Below are 21,548 nucleotides of genomic sequence, written 5' to 3'. Positions count from 1 at the left end.
CAACAAGCCTTGGTTTTAGAGGGAAATGGTATTTAGAGACCATTTAGAGTGCTAGTGGTACTTACTACCACTGTTAGTCCTCGCTTCTAGGCCTTTTTGGTGGACAGAGCTTGGAAATAGGTTTTTTTGCTGCATTGGGTCTTTGTTGCTGCGCGCGGCTTTCTCTAGTTGCGTCGAGCGGGGGCTACTCTTTGTTGCGCAGCTGGGGCTCTAGGTGCGTGGGCTTCAGTACTTGTGGCTTGTGGGCTCCAGAGTGCAGGCTCAGCAACCGTGGCGCACGGGGTCAGCCGCTCCCCGGCATGTGGGATCCTCCTGGAACCGGGCTCGAACCCGTGTCCCCTGCATTGGCAGGCGGATTCCTAACCACTGCGCCACCAGGGAAGCCCTAGTGTTTTTTTTGTTTTTTTTAACTTTGGGTTTATTTATTTATTTATGGCTGTGTTGGGTCTTCGTTTCTGTGCGAGGGCTTTCTCCAGTTGCGGCAAGCGGGGGCCACTCTTCATCGCGGTGCGCGGGCCTCTCATTATCGCGGCCTCTCTTGTTGCGGAGCACAGGCTCCAGACGCGCAGGCTCAGTAGTTGTGGCTCACGGGCCTAGTTGCTCCGCGGCACGTGGGATCTTCCCAGACCAGGGCTCGAACCCGTGTGCCCTGCATTGGCAGGCAGATTCTCAACCACTGCGCCACCAGGGAACCCCTAGTTTTTTTTTTTTTTAAAGGTAAAAGTATATCAGGGATTCACACTATAAATTAATTCAAAATTAAGACTACAGGATTTTTGCTTAACTTTTTAAAATTTATATTTCTCTCCCTTTTCTCTTATGCTAAAATTCTTAGTTCCTAACAACATTAATATAATTTATTTGCTCTACTTCAATATATATGTATATCAAAATCATGTTAATATTACTCATAATATGATTACTGAATTCAGATTAAGATTTCTTTGCAGTTTCCTTTTTACCCTTAAATTGTATCCCACTAGGGATGTACAGTCATAATAGTGTGTTGCAAAGTCACTTGAAATAATTCTTCTCTGTGTGTTTAAGCTTACCAATTTTGTATTGAGTTAAAGTTATAAAATAAGCCACATTCAGAAAAGTCTGGTGTTCTTCCCTATCCTCTCAATCCTGTTACCTCCCTCCCCTTAGATAACGATTTTCTACCAATATATATGTTTGTATTCACCCCTTTCTCAGGAGGAAAAAAAAAAGGTAGCATACTGTACTTTAGCACACTTTACTTTTTTCACTTAACAGTATCCTGGAGCTCACTCCATGACTGTGTACAGAGACCCTCATTCCTTCTTATAGATGCATAGTCCTGTCTTGTGCCCCTCCACAGTATTTAAGTTCTTTTGATCAGAACTGAAATCTCCAGCTAGACACATTATTTCCAGGCCTCATGAGGGATAAATTGGGAGGCTGAGAGGTGAGAGAATCAGCATCTTTTTATTATTGTTTAAAAATTTTGAATAATTTTAGATTTTAAAAAAGTTACAGAAATAAACATGTAGCATTCCTTCACCCAGCCTTCCTAATGTTAACATCTTACATAACTATAGTAATCTAAATCAGGAAATGAACATTGATATAATACTATTAACTGTCTACAGACCTTGTTTGAATTTCATCAATAGTCCCACTAATGTTCTTTTTCGGGTCCAGGATTCTATGTTACATTTAGTTATCATGGGTCTGTAGTCTCCTCAGTTTTTGTCAATTTTGACCTTAACACCTCTGAAGAATGCTGGCCAGTTATTTTGCAGAATGTCTCTGAATTTGGGTTTGTGTAATGTTTTCTCATTATTAGATTGAGATAATGAATTTTTAGCAAGAATACCACAGAAGTTGTACACTTCTCAGTGTATCATATCAGTCAGTATGTCTTATTACTGGTGATGTTAAACTTGATCACTGAGTTAAGGTGGTTTGTACTAGGTTACTCCACTGTAAAGTTATGATTATTCCCTTTGTAATAAGTATCTTATGGAGAGACACTTTGAAACTATGCAAATATCCTGTTTACATCACACCTTTGCTGCCTAATTTTAGTATCCATTGATGATTCTTACCTGCAACAATTATTACTGTGGTGTTTACCTGATGAGATTTTCTATGTTCATCATTCTACATTAATTAGTTAGAATGCTGCTGTAAGAAAGAGCTGTTTTTTCTCTTTAATTTATTTATTTGGTTATTTAGTTATAATAGTAAATGGATATTTCTTTTATTTGCTAAATTAGAATCCATTTCTATCATTATTTATTTTCTTGCTCAAATTATCCCAGATGGCCATTGGGAGTTCTTTCAACTTGGTTTCTGTATCCTTTTGACATGCCCGCATCATTTTTTGAGCAGCTCCTTGCCTTTTGGTACTATAAGGTGTCATACACTCTTCCCTGCCCTAGCCCTGGAATCAACCATTTCTCCAAGGAGCCCCAGAACCAATATATTTGAGCACGTACTATATGCTAGTCAGTTTACTCTTCACAACAAAGCAGGTTCTCTTATTCCCACTTTATAGATCAGGATTCTGAAGCTCAGGTTAAGTGAATTGGCCAAGGGTCCACAGCCTCTAGCTAGAAATCTTTGATTCTCATATTTAAATTTATGGTCCAGGAATTAACCAAGAAACCTAAGAAGTACCTGTGAAGTTGGAGAACCCTTTGGGGCTTGACTGTGTCTATCACACATGGGCGATAGCATGTAAAGGGGCCTGAGAACAAGCCTTATAGAATAGGATCAAAATCTTGTGCTTTGTGAGGTGCACAAAGGTGCCCCTTTTTCTTTCCTGGGTATTTCCCTTGATTTTCCCTTAGAGTTTAGTAAAATCTACTTTCCATTCTGATTCAAGGCTAAAGGGACCCAAAGGCTCATAGAGATTGATAGCCACACTTGGATTTGAGTACGTAAGGGGCAGGTGTAACTCAGGGACCAGGTTTGGGTACCTGCTCGTCCTTCTAGAGAATCTTCCCAGTGCTAAAGTTTGGGGATATTGGACTGATTTGTAATGAAAGAGGAAATTCCCTTACACCTTCTTATAACCCGGCAGCTTCTTAGATAGAGAGGGGTTAGTTGTGGGCATCTGTAGCTGCTGCCAAGAACAGCCACAGCAGACTCTCAAAGCTAATTACCTGTTCTCGGTGAACTCCCAGAGCTGGCACTGCCAAGGGATTCCTTCCATTCTTTTCCCTCCCTTTCTTCTCATTTACTGCCGCTTAGCGGAGATGCAGGACTCAGAAATAGAAGATCTCTCCTCCCTGATCCTGTCCTGCCAACCCCTGCTCTTTCTGATGGGCATGTTGCCCCTAGAGATCTACATATGCAGGTTTCTGCTAGCACTAGTGATGTCCAATGAACACTTCTTTGAGGGGCTCTGCCCAGGAGCAAGTGACATGCCCTTGCCTTTGGGCCACAGCCCCTCCTTTTTTTTAAATGAGGAGGTAGACCTAGATGATTTCTCAGTTCCTTGCCAGCTCTGACTCTAGAATTTCTCCTGTCCCATCCAGACAACTTGAATCTTCACTTGAGTCCTTACCTATAGGTGTGCATGTGTGAGCAGGGAGGCGGGGGAGTAGTATAGGTATTTTCGCTGTTGAAGTGCATCTTGTAGTTGGGAAGAGTGTGAGAAGAGGAGAGAAAGGGAGCTGGCAAGCCAGAACTGCCACCACATAAGCTGGACTCTGGGACCTGTGGGAATGTCCCTGGGTTTGTCTGTTCTACGCTATCAGGGCTAATTCTAGGATCACAGCCTTTAAATTGGGGGGCCCCTAACGAGGTACAGCTAGCACAGGATGATGTTTCCCAGTCTAGCTTGATTTTTCTTGTTGAACAAGAAACTACCACGGCATTTTGACTTCCTTTTGGGAATTGCATGACTATGATTTATTTAAGAAAAATCTGATCTGTTATTCTCACTTTGCATGGGATATTTGATGTGCTTATTATTCTACCACTTTGCAGCTGAAGGAATGTATCCGTGCATTGGATCAGGAACACACTCACACTCCCTTCAGGCAAAGCAAATTAACTCAGGTAAAGTTATATATGAGCTTTGAATTCTGGTTCACTCATGTGTTCCTTCTTCCATTCATTTAGTCCTTCAGCAGAGCATCCACTGCCAGCAAGGCGTGATGCTACCTGGAGTGGGGGAGGGGGGAGGGGGAAGGGAGGGGGCAGAGAGAGGAGGGGGAGGAGTCACGTTCCTTCCAGGAGCTCTCAGTCTTGGAGAAGAAAGGGGCATCCTCAGGCAGGGGGATACCTGCAGTACGAAGCAGCCAGGCTCCCTGCGGGGCAGCAGTGTCACCATCCAACAGCTTTCTGCTTATTTCTAATGTAAAGAAACCTTGTTGATTTAGTGGAGTCTCTGAGCCTTTGAAGGGGATGGTAGTGCAGCTGTACTTGGTACTTCCTTAGTTGTAAGACTTAGACCAGTGTTTCAAGACAAAAAATAATGGCTGCAGTTAAAAAGAATGAGCTAGATTTTTGACATGTCCTGACGGGAAAGATGACTAAGATCTATAGTTTAAAAATATGAAATGAGAAGAAAAAACTACACAGAAATTATGCATATGTTAGCTGATTATTTTGAGTGGTAGAACCATAGGTAATTTTTTTCTTCCATTTTTCTGTCACGAAAATGTGCTTCTTTATTAATGGGAAACGCCAATAAGTGCGCATCTGTAATGGCTGTGGAAGAGTGGCCCACGGAAGGGTCTGCCTAGGTACGAACAGCTGTGAAGACAGTTATGGGCGCCCCTGGTTCCCTTCTGCACCAAGTCCTGTGCACAGTAGGGACAGACTAGGTAGAAGGCAGTCTAGGTGAGGATCTTTGTATTCTGGGAGAGGTTTTCACCCTGTGCAGCTAGACCGGCAGCTCCACAGGACCTGGGGCAGAACCTATAATAACATAGCTCCTTACTAGTCAGAATTGGGTTAGATTGTTTCTCCTCAGACGTGATTTCAACCAGGGATCCAGGAAACCCTTCTTATAGGTGGTTAGTCCTGATTCTGACATTGGCTTTGTTATTTTTCAAAACATGTCCTCCATCCCCAGAAATTGTGTCCTATTTAATTAAAAAAATAATTCCACACATGGATCCACTTACAGAGTAATATACCTTTTTCACTCAAACATAAGTTTTAGATCTTTCCAGGTACCTAATATACATAATTATCTTTTATGGTTGTATGCAGTTTACAATTATTTAGTTTGTTACCTGTTTATAGAGTTGTAGATTTTCCACATTTTACTATTATAATAAGGTAATGAATATCCTGTGTATACTTTTTTTTTTTTGGATCAATTGAGCAATTATTATCTCTTTAGGGTAATGTCCTGGAAGTGTGATTGCCAAACCAAGAGTGTGAACATTTTTTACCAAATTTTTACCATATTGCCAAACTGCCCTCCCAAAGGCATGTACCAATTCATGCTACACGGTATACGGGCAGTGTAGCAGTGTACAAGAGCGCCCTTTCCCCAGACCCTCACCAGAGCAGGGTAGTATGAGTCTTAATCTTAATCTTATAGGTGCAAAAATTTTAGTTTTTTAAAATGGTTTGTTTGCATTTCTTTGATTAGTGGTGAAGTGAGTACCTTTTGTTTATTGACTGTTTGTGTTTCTCCTTTTGTGAATTACCTTTTTGTAGAAGGGGGTGAGGGTGACTGTGGCCCAGTGTCCTGCACACAGTAAGTAATCAGTAGGCCCTTGGTTAGTTGACTTCATTGACCTGCCTTCTGTTTCAAACAGGTTCTGAAGGACTCTTTCATTGGCAATGCCAAAACCTGCATGATTGCCAACATCTCGCCAAGCCATGTGGCCACCGAACACACTCTGAATACCTTGCGCTATGCTGACCGGTGAGTCCCCCTCAGGTGGCAGGTCGTGTGTGTATGTGTGTGTGATACACACACAAGGTTCTGACCTTGAGCTCCACAAGCCTGTTCTTGGGGCAATAATCCTACTGCCAGGGGAATGTGCAATTGGTCATTTGGAGAATGTGACCTAGGAGGCCCTCCATTTTACAAGTGTGAATGTGACAAGAGGAAGGTGACACGTTCCCTTGTTTAGGAGACAACTCCATCAATGGCTTTTTTTTTTTTTTTTTTTTTTTTTTCCGGCCACGCTGCACGGCGTGTGGGATCTTAGTTCCCCAACCAGGGATCAAACCCGCATCCCCTGCATTCGAAGCGTGGAGTCTTAACCACTGGACTGCCAGGGAATTCCCCATCTGTGGCGTTGAAATGGCTAGTGGGAGATGAAATATTTCTCCAGAGTGGAAGGCTTAGTGAGGTTTTCTTCCTGCTAGCCTCAGCTCTAATTATTAGGGATAGAATACCTATTACTTGTCAAGGCAGAAGTACTCAGAGCTGTGTAGGTCCAGAAGAGACCAACCTTGTGTTATAGAAGGAGAAACTGAGGCCCAGAAAAGGGTGAAAACTTTAAAAGGGCTCATTGGGAGTTGGTGGCAGAACTAGCACCTCTTACTGCCAGGTCAGGGCTCTAGTGACTTTGGTATCTGCCAGGGTCCCTCCCATCTCTGACCCTAGGGTCACGTGTCTCCTACACGTGTGGAAATGCTCTCATTACCATTCTTTCCTCTGGCTGCTTTGCTTCTGGTCCTGTCTTACAACACCTCCTCTTCAGTCTCCCAAGAAGCCATCTCCAAAGTTAACAAACTATTTGAGGGGAACCTGGTTTTTTTTTTTTAATTACTGTTGAAGAATCTTTAGTATCCATGGCATTTTATAAACTCATTGGGAAGGAAAGATAAGCTACCATCTAAGTTCCGTGAGAACAAGAACCTTATCTTTTTCTCCACTGTATCTCTCCTGCCCAGACAGTACTTGGTACCTAGTAGATGTGTAATAAATATTTGTGAATGAAAGGAGGAGCTCATTCTGGGCTTGAGGGCTTGAGTGAGGTTCTCTGTGTACCTTATCTCATTTAAATAGGAGAGATCATTTACAAAGTGGCTACCAGAGTGGACTCTGGAGTTAGACTATCTGGGCCAATACCCTGCCTCTGCCACTAGCTAGCTGAGTGGTCTTGGACAAATTTGCAACTTCTCTGGGCCCCAGTTTCCTTAATGTGAACAGGGATAATGATAGCACCTATCTCGTATAACAGTTATGTGGAATCACTGATGCGATATGTTTGAAGGGCTTAGCACCACACCTGGCAAATAGTGAGCACTCATTATATGTTAACTTTAACAATAGTAATATTACAGGCATACTGTGGAGATATTGCAGGTTTGGTTCCAGACCACCACGACAGATCAAAGATCACAGTAAAGTGATTTAAAAAAAAACAATATACATACCTTAATTTAAAAATAATGCTGTTGGAAAAATGGCACCAATAGACTTGCTCTATGCAGGGTTGCTACCAACCTTCAATTTGTTAAAAAAAAAAAAAAGCACTATCCACAAAGCAAAGCACAATAAAATGAAGTATGCCTATAACAGGTCCCACAAATAAGTTTCCTCAAGGAGGTTTTCTTGTTGCATGGTTTCCTAATGCCAGCACCCTAGCACTGCTAGAAGACAGTGAAGACTGAGATCAGATAGAAGACATGGGATGATCCAAAATTGTTCCCCAAAAACCAGTATGGCTTCAAGTTCTTTCCCCCCATGTATCCATTACCCAGCTTCAACAATTATTAACCCTAAGTCAATCTTGTTTCATAACCCCGTTCACTCCCCAAATCACAGACATATCAAGTACTTGAAGTAAGAACATCATTAGGGAGCAGAGAACAAGACTTTCCTCTCAGTGCCTCAGTAAAGGAAGATGAAAGTAACCCTTTCTCAGAGGGGATGTATTGAGTACGACTGAGAAATTATTTGAAATAATTTTGGTTAAAAAGTAGAATAAGTATAATAGAAATAATCTTTTCCATTTAAAGCAGTCTGACAAATTATTGAAAATAAATATGAAAGTCATTTGTTTTATGTGTTTAAATTAATTGTTGGTAACAGTCCATACACACACAGGATGAGGATGATTTTATTGCTTATTTAAAATTTTCCTCTCATTTAAAATTTTCCTCTCTGCACATACTAGAAGAATGTTGCTAAATAGTCCAAAAATAAAGTTCCAGCTGGACCCCTAACAGGTGTATCAGAAGATAACTCAGTAACAGGAGTGATTTTGGTAAAAGGTAGAGTACACTGGAAGCATTTAGCATCAATGACCAAATTACCTGTAAGATTTCTTCCGGCACCCTCAGGCTTCTAGAATTATTTACTATGACTGCTAGGAGGAAATTTTGGTGTTTCTCTTTTAACAAAACTAATAGCTCAGATTTTTATAACAGGAAGTAATTTGGAACCATCTAGACTTGCTGTGGGACCTCTCAACCCATTCCGTAGATGTGTGCCCTACTGCAATACCTCAGCAAAGGCCCAGGGACACAATTCATGTGTCTTTAGTCACATCCTATGTCTCTTTGCTTACTGTGTTATCTGCTTGCCTTGCCTCTCAGACCTAAAAGGAAGAGTTAAGTCAAGTCTCAGTGTCAGGTTTAGTATCTTGGTTTTCAGTAATGGCCAGAGGGGTCATTTGGCTACTATTGAGTGGATTAAAATCAAAACAATGGAAAAGACATTTTCTGGGAGCTCCCAGGCAGAAGTACTGCTCCCTCCTAGGGGATTTCAACGCAGAATCTACGAACAAACCACTGGAGAGTCACATTTTACTTGATGTCTCCTTGTAAATCCAAATTCTTACACTGTTTGTATTTTGTTTTAGGTATCACAGAGTGAGAGACTCTGATCTTGGCAACTGAATCCTAGCAGAGACTTAATTCTGGATTTTTCCATGCTCTCTAAAATTCCCTTGTAAAATAGAGCATGTTTCTCTATTTCTCTATCTAGGGTGTGATTTTGCCTCCTAGGGGACATTTGGCAATGTCTGGAGACAATTTTGATTGTTGTGACTGGGGAGAAATGCTGCTGGGATCTCGGGTAGAAGCCAAGGAGGTTGCTAAACACTCCACAGGACAGCTCCCCACAACACAGAATTATCTGACCCCAAACACCACTAGTGCTAAGGTTGAGAAACCCTGTGAATAGACAGGTCATTTTTCCCTTAATGGAATTAGCACAAGCCTGCTTATTTCCAGAGGGCTTTTGCTTCTTGAAGTGCCCAGCAGGTTCGAGGGAACTCATTTTCTCAGAGAAGCCTGAAAGGAGGTGGTTGCAGGGAAAAGAAGACTCTGATCATGGAAGAGTGGGTAAGGGGTAGACACTAGGGTCCTGAGTTGGCGGATCTTCAGGAAGCGTGGCGTGGGCCCTGCGTGGGCATAGTTCTGAGACTAGCTCCTCTGGCCTGGCCCTCACATGGGACTGTGGTATTTCCAAAACTCTCCTGATCATGGAATATTGGATGCACACTACTATCCTGAGAGAAGACACTGGTCTTCTTTGTTCAGGTAAAGAGAGGTATTTCATGCTGAAATAGAATCTCCCCATTTCCTCCAGTTCTCTCCCAGATAAAAAAGTAATTCCCAGTCCTTGTAATAGTTTTCTTTGGTTTTTGTTTTCCCTGAAAGCTATAGGAAAGAAGTTACAGAACATGCAAGAATGCACATTTAACATAAAATGGTCGTTTACAGGGTCAAAGAACTAAAGAAAGGCATTAAATGTTGCACTTCAGCTAGCAGTCGAAATCGAACATCTGGAAACTCTTCTCCAAAACGAATTCAGAGCTCTCCTGTGGCCCTGCCAGGGGACAAGTGTTCTCCCAAAAAAGTCAAGCTGGGGCTCCAACAGTCGCTCACAGTGGCACCTGGCTCCACTAGAACGAAGGCCCATCCTCTGGCCAGTCACCCAGCCAATATCCCTTTTGCTTCTGTACCTAAGGTTCCTGGTAAAAGGGGTGGCTCTAGAGGGAGTCCTCCCCAAGAGTGGGTCACTCAGACTAGCTCTATCAAAGGAACCATGCGGTCCGGACACTTAGCCAAAAAAAGGGCAGAAGAATCAGCTGCATTATGCTCTAAGAAAAATCCAATCGGCAACAAAACTGCCCTCGGGTGGGGAAGCAGGGCCCCTGGCCCAGGAGGAGAAGTAGTCCGTGGTAAGCTGCCCTCCCGGTGCAAGAAAGCACAGACTGTGCAGCCAGTGCAAAAGCAGCTTGTGTCACGAGTTGAGCTCTCCTTTGGCAACGTCCACCACTTAGTCGAGTATAGTCAGGGCAGCAAGGGGGGCACACCTACCAGGCCTGCCTCTGAAGCTTGGACAAACATCCCTCCGCGTCAGAAGGAGAGGGAGGAACATTTGCGCTTTTATCACCAGCAGTTCCAGCAGCCACCTCTCCTCCAGCAGAAGTTAAAGTACCAACCACTGGAAAGGTTCTTATGCCAGTCCCGGCCTCCAGACGGGCAGCTCCAGAATGACACCCCTCCTCCCTTCCACTCTTGTTGTGAGAGCCATGATGGAGCCCAAGCTGAGGACCTTGACGACAGCGATTTCAGTGAAGATTCTTTTTCACATGTCTCCTGTCAGAGGACCACAAAGCAGGGAAACACCCTGGAGAATAGCGAAGGCTCGTTCTACCTTCATCAGAGGGAGCAAGGTCCTGAGGAGCAGGTAGCCGAAAGGCGGCAGAGTCTGTTTTTTAGCCCCAGGACAGAAGGTGACGAGAAGGGTCTAACTGGAAGCTGGATGTACTCCAGGGACCCCGCAAGCCACAGGATAGCACTTGATCACGGCCGCAGCCCAAGTCAGGTGCCCTTGGACTGGAGCAGAGAGGAGGACTCCACCTCCTCAGGGCCTCCTCCCAGAGAAAACCTGGCAGAGAAGCCTTACTGCTCACAGGTAGGCTTTGTATATAACCAGAAAAGGGGTGGCAGCCCAGCCTTTGACCTCAGACAGGATGCCTTCAAAAATGAGGCTCCTCGGCAGGCTGAGGGCAGCTCACCATCCCTGGAGGAAGATGGTTGCACTTTCTCACTATCCCATGTCACAGTTCCTGGATCCCCAGACCAAAGAGACACGGTGAGCACACCTCTGAGAGAAGTCAGTGAAGATAGCCCAACTGTGGCGACCAGAACAATGAAAAACAGTAACCCTTTCCAAGGAGAAGACTCTAGAGGGGAATTAGGCACATGCTCTGAGCATGCTTCTGGACTGATGGCTTCCCTCACCGTGTCTCTCCTGGAGAGCCCAAACGATGAGGGCTCTCCCCACTTGGAGCAGTCGGCCCAGGATGGAGCTGCGCACAGTCTAGTGGCAGCAGACACAGGGGGGCCAGCTGTGGGCCACACAGTGTCATCTGGTGATCAAGAGGCAGACCTGCCAATGTCTTCAACAACTGATCACCTGTGGCTCTCATCATCCCCCCCCGACAGTAAGCCTGGGGGTGATCTTCCAGCTCTGTCCCTGTCACCCATCCATCAGCACCCACCTGACAAACTGCCCAACAGGGAGGCTGACCTGGGGGCGCCCTGTCAGAGCAGAGAGACTGCACTCTTCTCCCAGGGGCACTATGATGGCAATACTGAGACAGAGCTGGGCTGCTCCCAGGGTTTCCCAGAAAAACCCTTCCTCACCATACATACTGGGGGACCCCACTCTGGGCCTACACTCACCCCCCAAACAGGAAGTAGTGATGTGGCTGGCCAGCCCTGGGCCCAGGAGAGAAAGCACCTGGCAGGGCTTGGCTGGCAGGAGCTGGGTTTGTCCACAGACCCCATCAAGCTGTCTTGCTACAATGAGGACATCGTGTGGCTCAAACACAGGCCAATCCCAAGGTACTTAGCAAGGCTAGGCTCTCCCAAGACTGCCAGGACACTCCGTCAGCCCGTCCTGGGGCACGCACAGTAAGTTGGACTTTCCTACCTAGACTTGAGCCCCTTTGGCACCCCTACTCCCACTACAGCTGAATGTTTTGTCTGTTCTGGGAATGGCTGTGGTTGGCTCAGAGAAAGGCTTTTTGTCCACCTTTTCAAGGGAGCCTGCCTAGATGCATCTGACGTGAACAGCAGGAATAAAATGTATTGGAGCAGGCCTGCCAGGTAGGGTAGGTGGGATGTGAGTGAAAGAAGCTTGGGAAAGCTCAGATGTGAGTAAAAGAAGGGAGGATCTGACCCTATAAGCAAGCCTAAGACCTATGGTGAGATCAGAATCCTCTTCTTCATTCTGTTGGGTCTGTGTTCCTGGAAGTGCTCCCCAGGGACATAGCAGCAGCAGCCTTGTGACCCCAGAGCCAAGGCAGGCTGGTCACCTTCCAAGATGGTGAAGGTAAAAAACAGGGGCTGGTGATTTGTGCTGCTTTTCCCAAAGGAGGCTGTGGATGGTACAGCAGAATGAGAGAGCCTTTGAGAATGTGAGAGAAAGGAGGGGAAGAGGTCTAGCAGGGTCAGAGGCCCAGGAGCAGGAAGGCAGGGCAGCCCTATGGGAACAGATGCTTCCTATGTGAGGCTGCGGTCCTCTGCTAGGGCTCCCGACACCTGGGCAGACCGTCTACCAGCTGCTCGCTGGGGCTCAGGCCTGGGCCTTGGGCGAAGAGAAGGGCATGTAGGGATGTGCAGCTGACGAGCCCACCTCTACAAGGTGGACAGTCTTGCTGTTTCCGTGGTCTCTATCCATCAGTGGAGTCTGACACAGTTAGGTCTAATAACCCTGTAGATGTTTCTAAATTTGGGGATCAGAGGATGGGGGGATGGTCAGTGGTAACCTAGAGGTTGGTCACAAGCTAGGGAAGATAACATGCTGAGCCCAGAGGTTTTATCAGCTGGATTCTTCTGACAGAAGGCAGATCCTCCAGCTTCTAGCTCAAACCCCCTTGCTTTGGTCCCTTAACTCCCCAAAGAAAGTAGAAATCACAGCAGGCTAGGTGGCAGGCTCTACCTTGTGCCAAGTGTGCCAGCTGCAGTGGCCCAGGCTTGAGCTTTCTTGCAGGGAAGATGTGGGCAGCTCCTGCGGAGGAGAAGCAGCATCCAGCCCTGTGCCTCAGGGTACCTGGGGAGGCAGGGGGCAGCTCCAGAAGCCCATCTCTTCCCAGAATCTCATTTGTACTCCCTAGCCCCTTGACAAGGCCTGAAAAGTACGGGTGAGGGGGCAGGAGGTGGTGGTGAGCTGGTTCTGGTCGAAGCCTCGACCTCTTTGGGCAGAAGCAGCTCCTGGCCTGGAAATGAGGCTCACTTCCAGAAAGCTGCCCAGGAGAGACGGGAGGCCCAGAGGATCACAGCATCCTCTCTGGTTCCCAGGCAGGTACTCATCCGAGCACACCAGGAACAGCTGGATGAAATGGCCAAGCTGGGCTTCAAGGAGGAGACCCTGATGAGCCAGCTGGCTCCTAATGTAAGTGGTCTTGGCTGGACCCTCAGGGGTTGCTGGGAATTAGCCTGCAGCTAGTTTGACAGTCATCCTTTTTTGCTGTAGTTGTGTGTGCAGAAAGGGTCTGCTGTCACACTCTAACCTTGCTGAGGCCTTGGACCTGCTCTTGCCACCCCTCTGAGTTGGCTTGAGGGTGTGCAAGGACAGGTGGGAGATGGTGCTACACTCCCCATTTCCAGGCCAAAATGTTTCCAACCTCTGTTCTTTGCCATTCTGCCCTCCTAGTGGCTTGTCGGTGCCCCTCCCTGTGATGGTAACAGTGACTTACTTGCCTTATGCAGACCAGAGGTACTTCTACGAAACCACCCTTCTGCCCTGCAAAATACCTCTCTGCGTAGAGAAGTGGTCCCACCCTGTGCCATGGTGACTGTCCTGCAGATTTTCCAGCTGGAGGAAGGGCCTGGGCTCTGAAATCTTCATACAAGAGAAGGGACTAGAAAAGCTGATCTGGCAGCAACAGCAAAAGCTCCACTTGTCCTTTGTTTCCTTTCCAGGATTTTGAAGATTTTGTGACCCAGTTAGATGAAATCATGGCTCTGAAGTCCAAGTGCATCCAGAGTCTGAGGAGCCAGCTGCAGCTATACCTGGCCTGCCACAGGCCAGCTGCGGCCCCTGGGAGGACAGCGGTGTCTTAGAACAAGATCCAGTATGTGGTGGCTGGGCTCTCGAGCTGGAGGGGCCTCTGCCAGGTCCCCCTACAGATACCAGAACCCACTCCCTGGTCCTGCCCATGCTGGCCTCTCCCTAGCCACATGTGGCCTTGGCTGGGTCCCAGCTCCTCTCTCAGGGCCAAGCATCTGTCCCTCAATTCTAAGCACAGGAGTATCTGTAAGGAAGGACAGATCAGCCTGAAAAACTTAATAGACCCCTCTCTTTTCTTTGGGGCTGGAAGAGGATTTGCCTTTACTGACCCCTTGTCTGTGGAAACACAGGTCTAATAACCCTGTAGATGTTTCTAAATTTGGGGATCAGTGGATGGGGGGATGGTCAGTGGTAACCTAGAGGTTGTGTTGAGGTCACAAGCTAGGGAAGATAACATGCTGAGCCCAGAGGTTTTATCAGCTGGATTCTGTGCCTTTCTCCAGGACTTGGTCAAAAACGAAAACATTGGTGCTAGTGGGGCAGGGGAGGGTGAGCTCTGCCCCATCAGCCCTTGGAGATTGATTTGGGACTTCAGCTTTTGAAAATGTAAAATGAATAAACATTGATTTGATGTCTTGAACAGCAGCAGATGTGGGACAGGCTTTATGCTTCCAGTTCCCCTCCCTCCCTGCAATCCAGTATTTAGACAGAAGAGGGTGCTCGCGTCACTGCATTATTCTTTCCCAATCTCTACCTTTTGCCGGGACCATCCACCTGCGTCATGCTCCTGGCTCCTGTCTGTGAATCCTCACCCCCACGCTCCCTCACGGAATAGTGGAAGAGCTGCAGTATCTCAGGCAAGTCTATCTCCTAGCCTCACCCTCATCCAGGACTGCCCTGGCCATCTACTCCCCCCTCAATGGCCTGTGTTCAGGGTCTTGGCACTGAGTGCTCTGGTCAGTAGTCTGAGGCTCTAAAGCAGTTCTACACACATACACGCACACCTTCATGTGAGTTCTTTCTGTATCTTTTTAGCAGAAAGAAGCTTAAGAAATACCAAGTGGCCTCCAGGTGGCCCATCACTTAACCAAGGCCACCCTGGATCAAGTTGAAATTCATGTCAAAGCCCTTGGCCCTGACACCATTTTGGTATGAAACTTTGATTTCCTACAGGTAAAGGATAACTTTTACAGGTTTTAAAAGAAGGGTTTAATTAATTTTAAAGGCCAGAAGAGGGGCTTTCTGAGACAATGGCCATGCCTGATCTGACCACCAGAGGGCAGCCTCTTTCCAGCGTGGTGCTTCCCAGCCCAAAGGTTCTGTACGCCCTCCTCACGTGATCACTAAAAACAATTAGAGACCCATCCAAGCCAAGAGCACAAGAGGGACTGTGGGACAGTACTAAGTATAAGGACAAGAAGCTCTAGGGATAAATCTAGTGCCGTCAGATACATCAGCACTACTGAGAGCTAGTAAAGCAGTCTGAATCCCAGTCCTGCCTGTGGAACACATAATCATGCATGATGCTCAGAGGACAAGGGGCTTGTTCCTCATTTCTGAGTGATCCCCCTGAAGGCCCAGCCTGTCTCACCGCCAGTCAGTCTTGCAGGAAGGCATATGTCTATGTCCTTGACCCAGAGACTGGGCTAGGTCAAGTTTAAACAGACCCTTGTCTACACCTGCCTTTACAAACCTAAAACCAGGGCAGACTGGGGGGGCCAGCTCCTGGGTCCCATGGGCCTAAGAGTTGGAAGAAAGTACTGAAATGACAGAAAATGGTTAGCTCCTGTTCCATCCCCAGCAAATCCCTTTACCACTCACTCACCTCCACCCTGCAGTAAAACAGTCCTTGGCAATAAAGAAGTTATCACAGCAGGATATACCTTTTAGATTTTTATTAGTAGTTCTCTCTGAAGAATCAAAATAGTTAGCAAATTACTTTAGATTCATCAAGACTGTATATCCTTTGTATTTAGATCTTTAATGATGTACAACATAATACAAAACAAACCAAAGAGACTGATTTCTATGACTAGGTGTTATTCATTGTGTCATCCTAGAGCAAGGGGCTGGAGGGAGAGGCTGTTCTCCAGGGAGAACTGAGGTGGAGTTAGTGCTGGGTGACTGACTAAATCACAGCCTCCTTCTTCCCCACTTGATGTGCTGGGAAGGGGCCAATGATTTCTTAAACTGACAACTGTTTTCTAGAGCAGGGGGCTCTAAAATCTCGGGTAGCAGAAGACTGTGGTCCAAACCAGGCCAAAAGAAACAGGCTGGGGCAGGGAAGTATGGTAACTAACTGCCTGGCAGAAAAGGCAAACTCAGGGCCCCAAGGGGAAAAGGGCATTCTTTGCACCTCAGAGACATTGCAGAACCAGTGTAACACTAAGTGACATCGTTAAAAGGGGAAAAAAACAAAACCCTGGAAGAACCTTTCAATTGCACTCAACTTGGATTAGAGGTCAGTCCACCCTTGCAGAGAAGGGAAACATCTAGCCCCAAAGCAGCACTGAGTCTGGCCCTCCCACCTCCTTCTCCCCAACTCCTTTGGGCACCTGGGCCAGGTTTCGGCTGAGGCCATACAGACCCCAGAAAGACCAGAGAAGTCTCTCTGGATGGCCAAGGTGGGAAGGACACTTCTCAGAATACAAATACTTTTACTATGGAAGGAGCCAGGACAGTTCTGGGGGCATTTGCATGCCCAAATCTTCCCCACTTTCTCCCCAGCTCAGGACCTAGGCTCATAGAGACTTGGCAAGCACAGTCTCTACACCTGACCTTCCACCCCCAAAAGAAAATCCGGAAGTGTGCCCATTCTTCCCCACAGGTAGTCTCCTCAGGGCCGTCAGCAGGGGGGGCTCCGTGGCAGGGCCTAGGCAGGGCCTGGTCTCAGCTGGCTCCGGCCCGAGCCATGAGGTCTTCCAAAGCATTGTCCTGGTCATTGTTGTGTAATAGCAGAACTTCCTTAATATCTTTCAGTTCAAAGCCCATTTCCTTAAATTTGCTCATTAACTGAAGAAACTCCATCATCTAAGGGAAATAAGAGAATACAGACTCAAGAAAGGGGTCCAGCCACACAGCACAGCTGAGTGGAGAAATATGTGTGTAAGGGGGCTGCTTGCGGGAGCGTTCCTTGCCAGAGCCTCATGAGCCTCTCTGAGGTCCCCTAGCAAGCAGAGGAGGGCCGTAGAGGAAGCGAGGCCGTGGAGGAAGACACGTTGATGCCACGGCCAATCGTCCACCAGGAGCCATGCCCAGTCCCAAACCTTGCTGACCTTCATTCAGGTCCCACCATCCACATCTGTGCTCCCACCCAGCAGGATACTGAACCCAGAAATGGTTGCTCTCTGGCGAGCAGCCTAGGTGGAGTGACTAGCAATCTCCCCCAACATCCAAAAGTATGGCTTTTTGCCCAGGTCATTTTTCCCATCCCTTCCCTGGGATTCTAGATAGTCTTCAACCCGAAACTTTATCTGAGCCAAACTAGCCAAATGCCTGTCTGGACATGGGAGATTCTGTGCTTCAACTACCTCTGCCTACAGTCACTGGAAGGGATGAAGGCTGTAGTCCAGGAGGACCCCCAAGACAGACTACTTTGTCCCTTCTTTCCAGAGGGTTCCCGTGAAGCATGAAGGTTCCTACCTTTTCCTCTGAACACTGCTGCATTTCCAGAGCCTCTTCCACTAAAAGAGGGTCAAAGCCCTTCTCACAGAGCTGCCCATGTGCGAAGAGATAGTCGAGAATCTAAGAAAAGAGAAAGGTTTAAGCACCTATTGCCACTCCTGTCTGTGCTTCCCAAAAGTCTTACACAAACCAACAAGTGTGACATCTGCTCCCCACCTTGGCTATTAGATTCTAGATAGGACTTGATTTTGTACCTTGAATTGTGTCCAACACAGCAGTACCTCAGTGACTATTTGCTGATAGGTACACCCTTCTAAACATGCATAGCCGTTTTTCAAAGGAGCTCCCGTCACGGCTGACTCACATCTCCCAGCTGACGTCAATTCCACAGCCTAGGCAGGATATTCTGTTTTTTTTAAATGGTGATTTTTCTTTTTTCTAAATTAATTAATTAATTAATTATTATTATCATCATCATCATTGGCTGCGTTGGGTCTTCATTGCTGCGCACGGGCTTTCTCCCTAGTTGTGGTGTGTGGGCTCCTCATTGCGATGGCTTCTTGTCGCAGAGCACGGGCTCTAGGCACATGGGCTTCAGTAGTTGTGGCACGTGGGCTCTGTAGTCGTGGCTCGCGGGCTCTAGGGCACAGGCTCAGTAGTTGTGGCGCACGGGCTTAGTTGCTCCACGGCATGTGGGATCTTCCCAGACCAGGGCTCGAACCCGTGTCCCATGGATTGAAAGGCAGACTCTTAACCACTGCACCACCAGGGAAGTCCCAAGATATTCTTCTAAGAAACCACCCAAGTCAGAAAGTGCCCCCAAGGTTTAGGACTCCAGTACCCTATTTTGGAACTCCCTGGGCAGTCCTGACAGGATAAACATTTCTGGAAGAAGACATCTGACCATACCTCAAGCCTAGAATGCTGTCTCAGGAAAAGGAGAGAAGGGGATAACTGGGCAACAGTCAACAACTCCAATACTCTCAAAGCTCTCCCTCAGCCTAGGTCCCAGAGCAGCCCCCAAAGCAGAAGCACTGCTGCTGAGGCTGCTGGTTTGCCCAACAAAGCACCCTGAGTCCTGCCCACCCCCCTCAAGTCACAGGAAAAGACAATGGTGCTGTGAGTCTGAGGGACTCTAGGATAAAGGCAAGACACTATTCCAGCTCCAGAGATGTGGGACCTCTCTCCTACCCCCGCCCTGCCCCACGGCTGACTAACCGCTCACCTGCTCAATATTCTCTCCTTTCTTCTTCATGGCTTTCAAGACACACTCATATGGGTAGCCCATGTTGACCACCGTCTCCACACATTGCCGCTCACTGGGGGACAGCGTCTGCAGTTCAGAGTAAGCCTGGGGACAGCTGGGAGTGTTGGGCACTTGTGACATTGAGAAATTAGGAGGTGTGACCTGGTGGTGGAGAAACAAAAGGATTAAGGCAAGAAGAAAGACATGCGCCCTGGAAGACACGTCACTGAGGTAGCCCAATCCACGGGCTTGTCGTTTCTGACCTAATCAAACCTCCCAGTCAAGCAACCTGCCTGCAAGAAAGGGCCAGGTTTCTGGCCAGACATCCTGAAGAAGACTGAAGAGTGGTAGGGGAGCTCCAGCTGAGGGAGAGAAAAACTGGAAGACACCTGCAACTGTGGCTGTCCTCTGCCTTCATCCCACCTTGCAGAGCGAGGAAGCACCACAAGAGCCACATGCCCTTCCATGCCCAAATCCCCTGGGCTTGAGGTGGAGAAAGAAGTTCTGAAAACTACATTCGGGACTGATGCCCAAGCTGGCTGCTGTTATTTCTCTCCAGGGCTCCTTTATCCCTTTCCTAGGCTGCCGTATCTGAGTCCTAAAGGGATCAGTAACCTCAAACACCCCCACTCTGGATTGACTCTGCCAGTAATGTGTCCATCCTCGCCTCTACTATCGCTGGCTGGGCAGAGACTGCCAGCGCCATTCCCACACCTGGCCAGCTCAGGGCTCCCGTGCTCTGAGGGCACTCCATCTCTGCCCCACACCATGCACTGTGCTTTGATTCCCTGCAATAGCCGCTGTCGTACGGAGCCAAGACTGAAGGACTACTACCCACTCCAGGCTGTGCCCTTAAGGACTGGACCATGGTCTCTAGGGCCCTGTCTCTACTGCACTGGCTACAGGACCTTACTAACCCCAGCCTGACTGGTGGACAGATTCCCAGGATTAAATCCTCCCACCACTTCTGATAATGAGTCAGCCCCAAGGCAAAAAGGCAGCTCACTCCCAGGCCAAAGGACAGAACCACCATGGGAACAAAGTCACAAGCTGTTTGACAGCTTGGCCCAGCTCTGAAGAACCAGGGAAAATTTTTCAACAAAATTTTCTTTATTTCCTTTTTTTTTTTTTTTGCGGGGGGCGGGGGTGGGGGAGGGAGGAGGGAAAGGAGCCTGCTATCCTAGAAGCATGTTCAAAATTATATAGCTCGGGACTTCCCTGGTGGCGCAGTGGTTAAGAATCCACCTGCCAATGCAGGGGACACGGGTTCGAGCCCTGATCCGGGAAGATCCCACATGCCGCAGAGCAACTAAGCCCGTGCCACAACTACTGAGCCTGCGCTCCAGAGCCCGCGAGCCACAACTACTGAAGCCCACGCTCCAGAACTACTGAAGCCCTCGCGCCTAGAGCCCGTGCTCCGCAACAAGCGAAGCCCCTGCACTGAGAAGCCCGTGCGCCACAACGAAGAGTAGCTCTCGCTCACCACAAGTAGAGAAAGACCGCGCGCAACAACAAAGACACCCCCCCCCAAAAAAAAGACTCAAAATCAGACAGGTTAACCAACATACTTGAATGTATTTGAACAAGAAAATTATCATTAGGTCTTTGACAGTTCTTTTGGAGCATTTGGACAAAATTAGCAACAGGCACAAAGAAACCATGCAGAATTTTTTAATGGGGCAGTTAAACTAGAGAAACAAAAAGCTACCAAAAAAAATCATCATCCTCACCACAGTACACCATCTGAACTCAGTAATAAATATTTACCCAATCATAATAATATGAACAATAACATTAATTGAACCGAAATTTGTGATATAAACATGATGGGAGATACAGGAAGAAGGTAGAGGAGGGGCTGTTATCAGAGCTAAATCCTCAACTACTGCAACAGGAAGTATAAACCTGTCTAAAATTGATAAATTTAGGGCTTCCCTGGAGGCGCAGTGGTTGAGAATCTGCCTGCCAATGCAGGGGACACGGGTTCGAGCCCTGGTCTGGGAAGATCCCACATGCCGCGGAGCAGCTAGGCCTGTGAGCCACAATTACTGAGCCTGCGCGTCTGGAGCCTGTGCTCCGCAACAAGAGAGGCCGCAATAGTGAGAGGCCTGCGCACCGCGATGAAGAGTGGCCCCCACTTGACACAACTAGAGAAAGCCCTCGCACAGAAACGAAGACCCAACACAGCCATAAATAAATAAATAAATAAAATTTAAAAAAAATAAAATAAAATTGATAAATTTAGAAAAATATAAGCATCTAATTCAGAAATACAGAGATAAATCCCAGCATAAACAGTTTAAAGGTCAAAAGTGCCTGACTGTGGGAAGCAAAATTGGAACTGGGGAGAGGTGAGGCAGGGAGCTACTGTTTTTCAATACAAGCCTTTTAAATGCTACTTGATTTCATTAAAATATGCTTGTAGTACTTTGATAAAAATAAATTCATTTTTATTTATTTAAAAATTTTTTCATTTGTTTCTTTATTTCTTTTTTGAGGCTTCCTATTTCTTTCTTCCTTTTCTGTTTCTTCTTTTTTTGGCTGTACCACATGGCTTGTGGGATCTTAGTTCCCCAACCAGGGATCGAACCTGGGGCCACAGCAGTGAGAGCGCCAAGTCCTAACCACTGGACCGGCAGGGAAGTTCCTCATTTTTTAAATCTAGAGATGGAGAAGGACTCTACTGTAAGTATTAAAGCAATGGCAACATAAACGATCAACAGATTCAAACACCGAAAAGCTAAGAGA

General features: G+C 47.0%; 2 protein-coding genes across 8 annotated transcripts in view; one reads left to right on the top strand and one right to left on the bottom strand.

The window, feature by feature from the left end:
- The window catches only part of KIF24 (kinesin family member 24), a 59,390-nt gene extending 44,875 nt beyond the window's left edge, over positions 1 to 14,515 (top strand). The window contains exons 10-14 of the mRNA XM_061199266.1: positions 3,964 to 4,035; positions 5,754 to 5,863; positions 9,625 to 11,829; positions 13,219 to 13,312; positions 13,843 to 14,515. Coding sequence (XP_061055249.1) covers positions 3,964 to 4,035; positions 5,754 to 5,863; positions 9,625 to 11,829; positions 13,219 to 13,312; positions 13,843 to 13,983 — 2,622 coding nt within the window. The 3' untranslated portion in view covers positions 13,984 to 14,515. The remainder of the gene's footprint in view (positions 1 to 3,963; positions 4,036 to 5,753; positions 5,864 to 9,624; positions 11,830 to 13,218; positions 13,313 to 13,842) is intronic.
- A 1,377-nt stretch (positions 14,516 to 15,892) lies between these two features.
- The window catches only part of UBAP1 (ubiquitin associated protein 1), a 53,556-nt gene continuing 47,900 nt past the window's right edge, over positions 15,893 to 21,548 (bottom strand). For 3 of the 7 annotated variants that reach the window (XM_061200509.1, XM_061200508.1, XM_061200510.1), the window contains 4 exons: positions 18,780 to 18,962; positions 17,809 to 17,946; positions 17,573 to 17,674; positions 15,893 to 16,960 (listed from right to left, as the gene is read on the bottom strand). In XM_061200509.1, coding sequence (XP_061056492.1) covers positions 16,820 to 16,960; positions 17,573 to 17,674; positions 17,809 to 17,946; positions 18,780 to 18,962 — 564 coding nt within the window. In that variant the 3' untranslated portion in view covers positions 15,893 to 16,819. Of the gene's footprint in view, positions 16,961 to 17,572; positions 17,675 to 17,808; positions 18,344 to 18,779; positions 18,963 to 21,548 lie in introns of those variants that run through there. The other 4 variants (XM_061200511.1, XM_061200514.1, XM_061200513.1 and 1 more) reach the window with 4 other exon arrangements.

The sequence above is a fragment of the Eubalaena glacialis genome, chromosome 9, assembly GCF_028564815.1.
Source record: "Eubalaena glacialis isolate mEubGla1 chromosome 9, mEubGla1.1.hap2.+ XY, whole genome shotgun sequence".
NCBI lineage: Eukaryota > Metazoa > Chordata > Mammalia > Artiodactyla > Balaenidae > Eubalaena > Eubalaena glacialis.
This window is presented reverse-complemented; position numbering and strand designations above follow the sequence as displayed.